This window comes from Ischnura elegans, chromosome 6, assembly GCF_921293095.1.
Source record: "Ischnura elegans chromosome 6, ioIscEleg1.1, whole genome shotgun sequence".
Lineage (NCBI taxonomy): Eukaryota > Metazoa > Arthropoda > Insecta > Odonata > Coenagrionidae > Ischnura > Ischnura elegans.
In genome coordinates, this window is record NC_060251.1 from 101,333,406 (window position 1) to 101,347,376 (window position 13,971).

The window sequence follows — 13,971 nt, forward strand, 5'->3', positions numbered from 1 at the left end:
TGTGAAAATAGTATAGCCAATAATTATTTTGGAATGGCAGAAGGAAAAAAATAAAAGATAATCAGAAAAGATCACACACTTTAAATTCAATAACTAATCCACCCTTTAAATAAGATTAAAGAGCACGATTTCCCTCCATTTGCTAGTAAAAATTTTGTCCACTTACATCTGCTTTGAGGCCTTTCAAATAATGTATTTGGGATCCTGTTGCCAATGACCTTAGGCAGAGTCGATGTTGATCAGTAGCAGCAAGAAGGAACGATGAATTGGGAGAAATGCAGACTCGAGCAATGGGAGCCTGGAGTTGAATTGTATTGAGCAGGGTAAAGTCATCCAATGACCATATACAAATGGTTGAATCCGATGATCCTGAAAATAGAAACAAATGAATCCATTGCAAGCAACAAATATCAGGCTCAAGGAAAAAAGTAGGTGATCAATTAGTAACGAGAGCTGCTGGAGCAGTTCGAATATTTGTGCAGCACTATGGAGGAATGTATAATTAAAAAGAATTAACGAATTTACTCGTGTAAGCCGCGCCTTTATTCCGCTCACCCCCATTTTTGGGCTGGCTCGCGAGGAAAAAGAACCTTCCTAGCACTTTTTGAGTGCGGTCTAATATAGGAACTCGGGATTCGTGGCTAAATTGATAAATTTACGTTACCGTAATTAGTGAGGTTAAATAATGTTATTCTAATGTTATTATTAAATAATGTTATTAAAATGTAATTCCTGCAAAGGTTTCCTAGTTTCAATGCTACACTCTGTAAAAATAAACAAAAAGAATTTGAACGAAAATGTTACATGACTTCCTTTATAAATTGGAGGATTCCTGTAAGCCACGCACCCCTTTTTTTTCACCAGCATTTCTGGAGAAAAGGTTTTACTTCTACGCGTAAATACGGTATGTTGGAAAGGAAACTTGTTTTTAAATAAAAATGCTAAGAAGAAAATCGTTATGTAAGGGTGTTCAGCAAAGGCTAGGAAAGAGCCCGATCTGGAGTGTAATGCTTCATGTTGCGGAAACGTGGATGTTGAGGAAAGAAGATGAGAATGATTGGACATATACAAAATGTGGGAATCAAGGAGGATGGAGAAGGCAAACTGGATGGAGGGGAAGAGAAATGATGAAGTGGTAGTGTAGACATGGTGGGGGAGGAGAGGAAACTTCTAGATGTACTACGCGTGAGACAGAAGGTTTGGATGGAGCAACTATTTAGTGAGGAGGGAATGATAAATGCTTTGCGAGTGGAAAAACATTAGGTAAGTAGGAACACAGAAAGCTGAGAATAGCATTTATAGTTAGAAAGCCAGAGTTGGTATTACTTTAAATTGAAAAAGAATGTCCATTTTGGGAGAGGAGAGCTAAGGGGTAACATATTTTGTGAAGTGTTCCATATTTATCTTCCTAAACTAGTTGAATATTTGAATAACAAAAATATTGCAAGTAAACAGAACTAAATGAAGTAGAGGAAAATCTACTAACCAGAGACAAGAACATCATCTGAAGAATTCACTGCAACAGCTGTGACAGGACCTCGATGGTGGTCTATTTTCATAATAACCTCCCCAGTAACCAGGGAAGTTAGAATGACCCGAGAGTCTTCACCACCTGATGCCACCACCGTGTTCCCCAGAGCACTGGTCACACACAGCACTGGAGCTATATGTTCCCTATGGATTTAAAATCAATAAATTCCATTGAAATCAATCATATTTGCAGGGAAATCAATAGCATGAAAATATTTTGCACACAAAATTAATCCCTTTGAGTGCCATGCAGAACTGCATAAATGTATGTTAAAATTGCCATGCTATTTCACAAAGAAATGTTGAATTTAAGAAAAATGTCAGCGAAACCATTAATGCTCCTAATAATTTGTTGTGAATCACCAGGTGTAGAAAATATTCTCTTCTTTCTTCAGTAGGCTTTTTCAAGAAATTAAGCAATAAACATTACAATGGCCAGATTATTTTATAATTCCAATGATTTTAGACAAAATTGCTCAGGGCGGTGCTGGTACTTTCATGAAAATTTTTCAATGCTGGTGTGAGCAATGTCAGTGCTAAAAGAGTGAATGCTACAGCCTGCTCAGTAAAAAAAAGATAGTTTACAGGCCATGCACTTTTGGGTCAAAGTAAGCTGCATAGTGGGATACAGTGGCGGATCTATATAGCCCCCCCCTCTTGGGTATCCAATTTACACAAGCTAGAATGGTGATTTTTTTTTCTGACCCCCACTACTGCTGTAATTTTAACCCCACTTAGCCCCCCCATGTACCTATCCTGAATCTGACACTGGTGGGATAAGTGAATTGATTGCTTTTGGTAACATAAGGGCTATTACAAGCAGGACCAGCCTAACATTATTGAGGACTTTTGTGAAAATTCCACAGAGAAAAAAACTATTTGAAGGCAAATGATTTTTTCTCTGTGGAATTTTTGCACAATGTGTGCATTGCAGGTGGCTCTGCAAAGTTTTTACTGTTGCTAGTCCCAGTATGCTTATATAATTTAGGACCCTTTTCATTTTACTAGGAGGTTAACAGAAATCATTTGCCAATCATGGAAAAAAATCGTTTGAGGAGATACAATGCATTCTTCATTTTTTGCTTGAAGAGGTCTTATAGTTGAAATTACTCACATGATCCTCAGTTTGAGCCTCAACGTTGATAAGTCCCAGACCATGACAGATGTATCCTCTGAGCCAGTGATGAGATACTGGGCATCAGAGCTGAGAGACGACGTGGGAGGAGAGGGTGGAGCATTTGCTGCACTTGTGGATTCTGAGTCCTGAGTTGACTGGACAACGGGGCAGAGGGAGAGGCAAACGATAGGTCCTGAGTGCACTGGTCGAAATGAGTGAACCAGCGTTCCCGAGGGGGTGCTCCACAGCTGCGGCTCGTTGGGAGATGCCCATGAAACAATGACAATGTGCTGCCCAGAAGGAGTTGCTTCCATCAGACGCACTGGTGAGGGCATCTGGAAACCTGGAAAAAAAATAAAAACGTCAATGTAAACAACAATATTTTTATTTCTCAAAATATATTTTTAAATTATTTTAATACCATATTAGGCATGAATTTCATTTTGATCTTGAAGGAGATGGGAAAGGGTTATCTTTGACCCCATTTCTTTTGAGCTGCAAACCATAAAAAAATATTGCTATTTGTACTTGCAATGAAGCATCAAAAAATGGAAGATTTTTCCAATTAACCCTTTTAGTGCGGTGCGCCGATATATCGGCTTTTTCGTTATTGTTGTTAAATTTGAGGACATTGAAATAAAAAAAACTTATGTATCAGAAAACGTATAAAAATGTTGTGATTATTATCCAATTTAATCTCATTAATTAAAAAAAAAACTGCTTGAAGATATCTAAAAAATTAACTATATAACGTTTATTTTTCCTAGTTGCTACATTTTATTTATATACCCTCCGCATTTTTATGACTGTACACCGGGAAGGAGGATAGCACTAAAAGGGTTAACAATTGGCTAGGTTACCAATGAACAACTTTTAACTTTAACTGGCAGGTGATAACAAGTAGTTACAACAGCAGTACCATATTTCTCAGAATATAGTCCCCCTCTGAATATAGTCCCCCCCCCCCTAATTTTGAGGCTTCAGCTTCGGGAAAATTTAAAAAGATGCGTTTGAATATTGTCCCCCCCTTCACTTTTACCATGGGTATTTTTGGAAAAAAAGGGGGGACTATATTCAGACATATATGGTATATAATTATGATAATCATTAAATTTGCCTATAATCGTATGTTTACAGCAAAAATACCTAATGAAACAGAAAAGGAGCTATGTATTGATAAAAATTTTTGTTTAGTATAAATTACATATACACTAAATATTATTACATATTATGTGTGATTCTAATGGATAATTGATTTAGATTTGAAAAAGGGCACAATGTGTAATGACTGAGTCATTTTTTTCTACCTTCATTGATATCAAGGACTTATAATGAGTAGTGTCCAAAATGTAGGCTCTTCTTATACAATGGCTTAATATGTAGACTGCAAGCATGCATTGGATGCAAATGAACTCACCCTTTATCTGGAGGGGCAATGGAGGCTGCAGCCATGACGTCAGAGGCACCAGAAGGGGCTCACTGTAGCCATCACACCACGCCATAGCAGACATAATCATAGCTCCTACAAGATCTCCACTTCCCTCTGTAAGAGAAAATAAAAAATAAATCCAATCCATTTAGATTTTTTTAAGTGGTTCGACTTATTCGCAGTGGTTTGACTTATTATAAGGTACTATAAATGTACCTTACTTTTACTGTTAGGGTAAATTTTCCATTTTTAAATAAATAATTCTCACGCCTTTTTTTTTAAATCCCTAATGAAAGGATGGAGAGCTCATTCTCCATGAATTAGAGATTTGTGTTCTTTTTACTGTGTTTTAGCAAAGTCTGGGTATTTATTCTCTAAATTTTGCGTCCTCTGCTTAGAATTAGTGAAGCAGAAGTTTAGTAAAAATCGTTGTCTCTAGAGACAATACATACAAAAAGAGTTGTTCATACACATGCAAATACTTAAACAAAAATAAAAATAATTGTTTTATTAACTACAGTGAAACCTTGATTTCACATTCCCCCATTATACATTTTCCCTGATTTTGCACAGTTTTTATCAGGTCCCAAACAATACTGCCTTTAGAAAATGATACTCTATTTTACAATATCCTCAATTTTGCACTTTTTGTAAGTGGTCCATTCAAAAGTGTAAAATTGAGGTTTCACTGCATATTATACAAAACTAGACATTATACAAAAATGCTATGATTTTTCTCTCTAGAAACTGTCCGAAAGTGATGCTTTGCCAAATATGCAGCTTGCTAGAGCCAACTAGCCTAATTTCAGGTATGTATATCTGCAGATGAAAAATATCACAAAAATATATAACCGATCTAAAGAAAAACTTAAATATGCCATATTTGTGATTCAAAGTAGTATAATTGAAGAAATAACAAAAAAATTCCAAAAGATTGGAAGAAACCACGAATATTACTTATGTTTCCATACGTATAAATTAGTTCTAAATAACTATATGTATTTACATTAAAAATTTCCTTCAGTAATCAGTTTGATATGCATGTACTTACCAGCAACAGGCCTTAGCCAGCAAATTATTTGTGATGCGAGTTGAAGTGGATCACGAGATAGAACATCACTCGACTTCCTCACAGCACCATACACTAACTCTAAGTGGCGATCCAAGTGATGGCATCGGGCATGCTCAAGAACACATCTCAAATACGATATTGAAGCTGTCTGAACAGTGGCAAGCAGGAAATCAAAGTTGCACACAGTAAGCTTTTTCAGTCGATCTGCATCATCTGGGAACAAAAAATAATCACATATTAGTGTTCATCATTTTCTATCATGGATAATCAAGTTTACAAATGTTGTTATAATTCAGGGGAATTTGTACAGATAAGGGGCCAAAGGGTCCTAAAAGGAGAAAATTAAATGCATGTGATCTCAACATGCAGTCATCCTCCCTTGTATGATTTATTCTTTGTAAAGATTTAAATATTAAGTATGATTTAGTGATGAAATATGATAAACACTGAGAGGAAAAGTCATATGAGGAAAAAAGCAATGATGTCAATACATATTGCCGATTTCATACCTCACCATACTTAGTGAAATAAAGTCATTGTAGTCATAAAGCATGGACTTAATCATTCACAAATAGAGCAGCAAAAACAACTTGCAAAGGAGTGAAATTAATCAAAATATAATGATAGATCAAAATCACCCCTGCCACAGTCAACTCTACACAAAAAACGCTTCTAATCTTAAAGGTGAATAATTTTTCTCCTTTCAGGGGAATCCCTCATTCCCTACTCCTTTTGTATCCCCCCGACAATAGCAATGGCACATGACTTCACCTGCTTTGAGTAGGTGGATCCAGGATTCTTCGACGTGCCTTGTGCTGTATGTCACATCGGGAGCAGCTGTAGCTTGGAAAGGGGTCTCCTTCCTCTTGCCTTCTTCATCACCTTCCTCCTGGTCTTTCTTCTCCTTCTTCTCCTCCTCCCCATCCTTTTGCAATGAAATTTGATGCATTATTTTTCAGGGGAGCATAAATTAAATAACTATTGCACCCAAAGGAAAAGGAAGTAATTGTTTGAAATATTTGTCAATAAAATTGGCCCAAGAGAGTAAAATAATCAGAATTTGCAATAAACGTATCTCAATTCAGAATTTTTTTTTAAATTCTATCAACACAAAAGCACAAATGGAGTTCCTAACCCGATTGAAAGCCTGAAAAAAATTCGTTATGCTAGTTCACCGGGAAAGAATGAAATCATTTTCAATCAATCAATTGTTCTGAACACAGTGTTTGAGAGCGCAAGTTCAATGATTTTTGCAAATAAAAATTTTTCTGCATAATCCAATTTTGTATAACTTGAAATGAATCCTTTGCTTCCTTCTGTGTTTGAGCAATTTCTATTAAAAATTATTGCATTTATTTTGACGGTCTTCAGGAGTTCTTAGCACCATGTGTTTTCCAACTTTGTCATTATAAACACTGGAAATCCATTTAAAATTCTAAATTGCTTGAATAAAAGTCAGTTATTCTTACATGAGTGTAAATTATTGAGAATCATTAGCAATATTTCTTTAAAAAAACAATACTAGTGCAAAATGTTGGCCATGGACTCCTGCTAAGAAAAGGGTTAGAGGATCTAGTCCAGTGGCCGGGGTAATAGCCAGGTGCCCCATTGAGTTGGGCTCCTAATCGGAGGGATGAGAATAATAGAGTATTTCCAACTCAAAAAAGAGCTGCGTACAGAGAGGTTTAAAATATTACCATGCTACTTGTAGCACGGAAAAGATTTTCCTCTCTTGGGTGCTGGCAGTAAAGCAGGGATGGCAAATGAAACTAAACCAAAGTCAGAACAAGTAAAATTTCAATAGTGTTGTTCCCAAGAGCAAAATTTGGAAACAAAACTAAATGGATTGAAAGCCGGGGAGCTAAACTCAGGGTCTGAATGAAAATGGAGTCAAATCTATTTTGGATCGAAAATTAACTAAACCTCTGGGTGAAACGAAACACAGATAATGTTTCACACTGAAGGGATCACATGCTTCACCTTCGAACAGTTTAGTTTCAACCCACACACTGAGTAGGAAGTATGGTTGAATGAGGCAGTGGTTCGCCGTACCGCCATTAGATGCATGGGGCACTCATATTTTCACCACTCACAGGAGAATGGTGAATGTGCACTGGTCATTTGATTTTTAAGCTCCATGTTTTAACCTCTCAACATGTATGTCAAATGTAATGGGTCAGGAATATTCCCTCTTATCCCCCTCCACTCAACATCTGGGGTCGAAACTTAACTATGAGCAGTGGAGTTTCGTTTAATTAAGTTTTGTTCCTGGGAGTGAAGTTTTGCCCCAGGACTCCTTGGTGATTTTAATTTCATTTGGGAACAAAACTAAACCTAGGCCTTGCATTTTTGTTTCCTTCCGGGTCGAAAGGAAAAATTTTTGTTTCGTTCCTCTTGTCATCCCTGCAGGAAAATGTTAAATACAGTACATACAGGGTTAAATCAAGAGTATTCTGTGTGGTACTCCGGTAGAGCAACAGGCATCTATTCTACAAGGGCTACCTTAATGACATATAAGTACTTCTTAATGGAGAATCTAATATTTTGAGTACTTGAAAGGAGAAAGTGAAGAGGGTGCAAAAGGAAATGGCCATCATGCCTTCACCTCATCATCATCACCATCTTCTTCATCATCCTCATCGTCATCATCCTCTTGAAAGAACAGTGCAGCCAACTCAGCATGGAGAGCTTTCTGACTCTCAGGGGTGGCAAGGTATCTCCTCGAAGACACCTCAGATATAAGCTGGTGTCTCCACCCAATCACTATGCGCCCACTCTGAACTCTCTCCTTGAGCAAAAGGCCTGCAAATTTATATGAGGGATTCACCAAGTTGCAACAAAATGGGATGATATGTAAATAATACACGTTTAATTTAATAATAACTAATGACTAATGAAAAAATTTATAATTTCTGATAGTCTTACAACTGAAAATTTGAAGCATTAGTTATTATCCCAAAACAGCTAAGTGAAAAGAATGCACTTAGCGTGCACGCATGAATACATCACAGAATATCAAAAATAAAATAAGACAAATTTTCTGGAAATGTTCTAACCATGGTCTTTGGCCGTAAAAATTCAAATGTTTCATGGCATCACCCACTTTTTTGATAAGTAGTTCATATTACTTTTTATAAGATACTGAAGTTATTCCATTCACAAGGCGTTTAAACAACAAATACCAAAGCATAATGATGAACTAGTCCCTTTGAACTTATGTCATGATCTTGAAATTTTCAGAGCTTAAAAATTAGGTCATCATCAACATTTGCCTTTATCTTGAATTAGAAAACTTTACCTTTTCATTATTTTTTCAAATACATTTTTTGATTTGAAAAACAGACAAATATTTCTATACTGAATATATATATTATATACTGAAATCTCAAGTTAATATACTGAAAATACAAGTATGTATATAAATATACTGAAATGCAAGTAACCCACCACCAAAACAGACTGGTAAACTGGACTCTGTTCATAACTTACTGTAGTTGGGCCAAACAGAGTTGCACCATGAAAAGTAGATGATTTCATTGAGAGATATGAGGCAAGGCTATTGGGTTAGGAAGGAAAACACCCATGGCTAGAGACATAGGTAAATTTAGGGGTGAGGGGAGGTATAGCAAAGTTCTCCAACCTCAATCTCCTGTCATGGGACAACTGTGGCCAGCTCAACGTTGACAGAAGCAAAGCCATGATTGAATAATACATCAGTTAAAAAACAAATGGTAAACTGCTCATTCTCATAGAAAACAGAATGATACTCTGAACAGTACTCCCTGGAAAATCATTTTCCCTCGAAAGGGATTAGATTAGTATCCCTAATACTAATGTCACTGAATGTTTGATTTCAAGTCATAAACAATGGTGGAATGTCTTTAAGGATCATGAAAGTTGTACTCACTCATAGTTCTACGAACACTACACAGACTAGAAAACGTAAAGTTTGCATTGGCTAATCTCAGCGGATCATCTTCGCCTCGGTTTGTTGGCATTGTGAGCTCCAGTATTTCAGTTTCTGTGAGACCAAACTGTGTTGCTGACAAGAGGGAGGCTAGACGAGCTACGGCAGGACGGCAGACCAGCTGCTCCAGGGCATGAAGACATGCCAACGTCAGCTTCTCCATGGACTCTCCCTCCTCCACTTCATCATTGCATGCTGGCTCACCCAAATTTTTATTCCTGTTTTGGAAGAAATAAATAAAAAGAATATTTTACTAAATGCTTTATTCCTTAGAAGTGGTAGATTCAAAGACGTGCTGGCAGTGAGGTGTCCAATTTTCACTGGATAAAATAGTAATTTTGTTCAGACGCCCATAACTGCTGGGAGTTTACCATCCATGCCCCTCACCCAGCCCCATCTTGTCCTTCTCCTAGATCTGCCACTGTACCTTGTGATATTGTTTATTCAATTTTTGAGTTAACAACTGACATATATATGTACTACTGAAAGTGAAGGAATGGGCCAAGATGATTGGTTTGAAATAACAAGGAAACAAGGAAACACCTTTAAATAAATTACCTCATATTTTAAGCTTGAAAAGAACAGCACACACTTCTAAAACTTATTATAAAACATTTTCATCATATTAAATAGTTGTTGCATTTCAGGGATGCCGACTTACAAAAAATATTGGGGGGGCCCAAACTGGGGATCTTGCCCGGGAAATTTTATAAGTAGTGAGTTTTAAGTTTTTCAAGCATTTTAGAAGAGTCATGTGATCAACATTAGAACCCTGATAACTCTAATCTCGATATCTGGACACTCAAGGGAAAATCGACAAGCCTGACATAGTTTTTCCTCACACCCATAACAAATTTTTGAGGGGGCTCGAGCCCCCTCAGGCCCCATGGAGTCGGCACCACCGTTGCATTTGTAAAATAATGTTATGGTACATTTCATATTGGAGATCATCGTTATCACTTATGCATCAATTTTTCATTGCACGATTGGAGGTCAAACTTACTTGATCAGATCGAGGAATGACAGTAATCTCAATTTCAGGGGTGTGGAGCTACTCAGGGTGAATAGTGAGTCCGGGGCTCCCAGCTTCTCCTTCTGTACTGGCGTGAGCTTGAGCGCATCTGGGTGCAACGCTGACGTGGCGACGAGGAGGACGTTGGGTGGCAGGGAGATAGGGAGCCAGGAGAGGGCAGCCACAATGTCCGACTCCGTTGGCTGAAGGCCGTGCAAGTCGTCGATGAGGACCAGGAGGAGGGGCGGGGGCCACTGAGGTTGCGTCTGTGCAGCCGTCTCGGCCCTGCGTACCAGACTCTGAAACCATGTGTTGAGGTAGAGGGGGTCGAAGCTGGCATCCTTGGGGAGGAATTCTGTGTGCAGGAGGATGGCAAGGTGCTGGCACAGCAACCGCAGGACTTCGAGGGAGTATGCGGACCTGGGGGTGTTGCCACAAAAACGAACAACACGCAGAAGCTGCCGGTGGGGCTGCGGTGTGCTCTCGTCATTAGCAAACCATTCTTCAGCTGCCTGGGCCACTGACGAGAGGAGGGAGCTCTTGCCACTGCCCGGAGGACCATGGATGAGAATAGGGGCATGGCGAACTGTTGGGCCAGCATTGGCCGCACCCACTAGGGCTGCTTTCAGGTGTTCCAATTCTGGTGTGCCTGTCCATCTACCATTGCTGTCCTTGAGGTGTTCCCGACACATGGCCAGGTGACATGCTGCCTCCTCAAACACTTCCTTAAATCAATATATTGAGCAATGACTTAATTTTGAAATTTTGAACAATGGCTTAGAATTAGTAGTCTCAGGCATGACTTCATAAAATCAACTTAACATAATGAAATGTAAAAAACTCTATTATTCTATATAAATTTTATAATTTACAACCTAGGTTTTGATATGGAATGTCACCATCTTGTACACTTGCATCTAAAACAGAGAATAGTGTGAGACTATTTATTCTTTGACTTTGTTGTAAACGTGCCGGATGGTGACCTACCATGTCAAAACCTAGGTTGTACAGTATTGAATTTATGTGGAATAACAAAGTTTTTTACATTTCATTACATTGACAGTAAAGAAGTCAAGATTCATTTTCCTGGGATTCCTAATACACACAGTGGGGTTTAGTTCAAAGAGTCAAAAATACCCAGAAGTATAATTAACATCACGAGGTTGCAAAAGTCAAAAAATGAGATCAAAGTGTGCTGATTCACTTAAGAATTGCTTGTTTCATGCCTTATCCCATAACATCACGCAAGGTCTAAGGAAAAATAATTGGAACTTCGGGAATGAAGAAATGGAACACATCTAAAAGACTGTCGGATGTTCTTGAACTCCATTCAGTGTGCATACAATTCCTAGTAGTGACGAAAAGGCCACAGCCAGGGTGGGAGGAGGGGAGAATCAAGAGGTTTCTAACACCCTGAAATTGTTGAGGCAGTACACTATTAAATGAGGTCTCTATTCAAATGGATTATGTAAGAATAACCTCAGACAAGACTAAAGTACCAGGGGAGGGTAAGGAGCTTAAAATCTTCTTTAACATAGCTGCGGTTACACCTCATTTAAGAGATTACTTTTCGTCAAAAAGTTACATCGTTTTAATGCCGCATTAACTTGGGAGAGTGGCTAATGCTAAATTTCTTCCTCCCCATTTTTAAGCAAAAATGTATGCAAATATAAGTTACTCTTATTACCCTTGGAATTTCTCACAAACAACACAGAGGTCATCACCCATACAACGCATGACTGCTTGTAGAAAGGCATGAGTAGTCATTCAAGGCATGGCTACTGTGGGGTTAATGTTTGGGAAGTAAAGTCATAACTAATCTCCTCCAAATGAAAACCTTAAAATGCCGAGGGAACCACCACCAAACGTTTTTCAGCCTGTAGCCCTGAACTTTAGAAACAACAACGTAGCAATCAGGATGAACTTTTCAGAATTCCTTGGATTGTGGCATGCAATTCAAATGCTTCAAAATGCCTGAAATTTCTCACAGCAGCAATTTCATGGGATATCCCTGCCCAAAATTTTTTATGTGCATTATATATAATCATAAAATTAATTAATACATTTTAATTATGTGCATCATGGGAAATAATAGAATTCTTACCATTATAGTTTTGTTTCTTCCTTTCATGTCAGGATCTTCATCTAATGCCTTTGAAATCATAACCCTAAGATGTTCTTTGATGGAGCAGCGAAAGCGGTACAGATAGAGTTCATGCTCTTCAGACTCTGGATCAATGCCACCACTCTTCCACTTAGCACTGAAAGGGAAAGTAGCACAACTAATTCAGAATGAATCAGAGCACAAGAGCTAAAAGTCACATATTTGGTAATGGCTACAAAGGTAGATAATGTTGCAAAAAATATGCATATCGATGGCTAAGTTCTAACAATATGTAATTCAAAATTTGGCCGGTTTGACACAGGTGTCTTAAACAAAGTGTGATAGCATTAAAAATAAAATTCAAGCAAAACACAACTCTTTGTTGGCAAATGTATGCTTCTTTTTCAGTTTTATGAATTTTTGGTTTTTTATTTTAGTGTACAATTAGAAAAAATTAATCTTCTTTTTTTGCTCTCCTGAAAAGTTGCTATTTTTGAGTTACGTGTTGTTAAAACTATGGCCATCGATATGTATAAATAAATAAGGTAATGTTGCAATGAATCTTACGTAAGGTAGAGGCGGTTTTCTGATGGTAGGGTAGCACCGATTCGGTCACGGAAACTCTTGAGCAAAGCACGGTTAGCCTTCTGAAGAGAGTTTGGCTCATCAGCAGGTGATGGGGGTCCATTTTCAAAATCTCGCACCACAGCCAGAATTGCCGGCTTTGTTGCAGATGGAGATATACCTGAGGGAAATATTCAGGGAAACACATTTAGCTAAATACTAACACGGAGAACAGATAGCCCTGATTCATAAAGCATTTAAAATAGATTAATGACCAGGGAATGAGTATTTATTGCACATGAAATATGTATGAAGAGAGGGGGAAGCAAATAAGAAGATATGAACACCTGCAAAAGCAGCAAAATTTGTCTTACACAAATAAATTTCACTCCTCCCGTATCATCAGAATCTACAATAGAGATTGAAATCTATATGCTTTTACTTACTGGTTTTGCTACCTCGACTAATGATATAGTTTTGTTTCTTGCCATAAGCTCATAGGCCTAACATTTTTATAGCTAGTGAAGTTTTGAATTGGAGGTGGGGATCCCAATGCATTCTCCAAAACATGGTGGTGATGGTAGATCAGACAGACGAATGAATTAAAAAGTTGTCTACTTAATGCAAAACTGAACTCTAAACCTGGGAGGAAGATTATTAATTTTGTAAGAAAAAAATTTCAGTGGAATTCCTTTTCGTGGATGCTGCTAATTCCTATTAAATGTACCATAGATGCTATGTATATGATGAAGAAGATGAAATGTATTCCGTGAGCAGGTATGCTTACTGGTGGCATGAGAGAACTGCTGTTCCACAGCAGAATGCACAAATGTATGCCTGAGTATGTTGGCTGTCTTAGTGTCCTGCTGCTGCTCTGCCTTTTCAATGAGGTGCTTGGCTCCACTCACCAGGATGTTCTCTATGGATTCCTTTATTTCAGTCCATTCAGCACTTAAAACACACAAAAATCATATAGATTATGCCTTATATAAAGTAATTCTGTTAAAAAAATTTCTATGACATAAAAAGAGGACAACCCAAATTAAAAATATTTTTCAATCTATCATGTTTTAGTTTAGGTCTTCATTGTATTTTCTGAAAATTAAAAGACAGATAAGAGATAGCAATAAAATATAAATAACTTAATGGTTAAATAAGCCCAAAATTGCAAATATT

The 13,971-nt window shown here is 37.7% G+C and overlaps 1 protein-coding gene across 1 annotated transcript in view; it reads right to left on the bottom strand.

Moving 5' to 3' along the window:
* The window catches only part of LOC124161272 (protein qui-1), a 736,232-nt gene that overhangs the window by 13,064 nt on the left and 709,197 nt on the right, over window positions 1-13,971 (bottom strand). The window contains exons 7-18 of the mRNA XM_046537561.1: window positions 13,583-13,746; window positions 12,799-12,976; window positions 12,232-12,388; window positions 10,119-10,852; window positions 9,056-9,333; window positions 7,754-7,950; window positions 5,920-6,073; window positions 5,128-5,361; window positions 4,065-4,190; window positions 2,645-2,990; window positions 1,487-1,674; window positions 167-369 (exon numbers count right to left, since the gene is read on the bottom strand). Of these exons, the coding sequence (XP_046393517.1) occupies window positions 167-369; window positions 1,487-1,674; window positions 2,645-2,990; window positions 4,065-4,190; window positions 5,128-5,361; window positions 5,920-6,073; window positions 7,754-7,950; window positions 9,056-9,333; window positions 10,119-10,852; window positions 12,232-12,388; window positions 12,799-12,976; window positions 13,583-13,746 (2,959 nt within the window). The remainder of the gene's footprint in view (window positions 1-166; window positions 370-1,486; window positions 1,675-2,644; window positions 2,991-4,064; window positions 4,191-5,127; window positions 5,362-5,919; window positions 6,074-7,753; window positions 7,951-9,055; window positions 9,334-10,118; window positions 10,853-12,231; window positions 12,389-12,798; window positions 12,977-13,582; window positions 13,747-13,971) is intronic.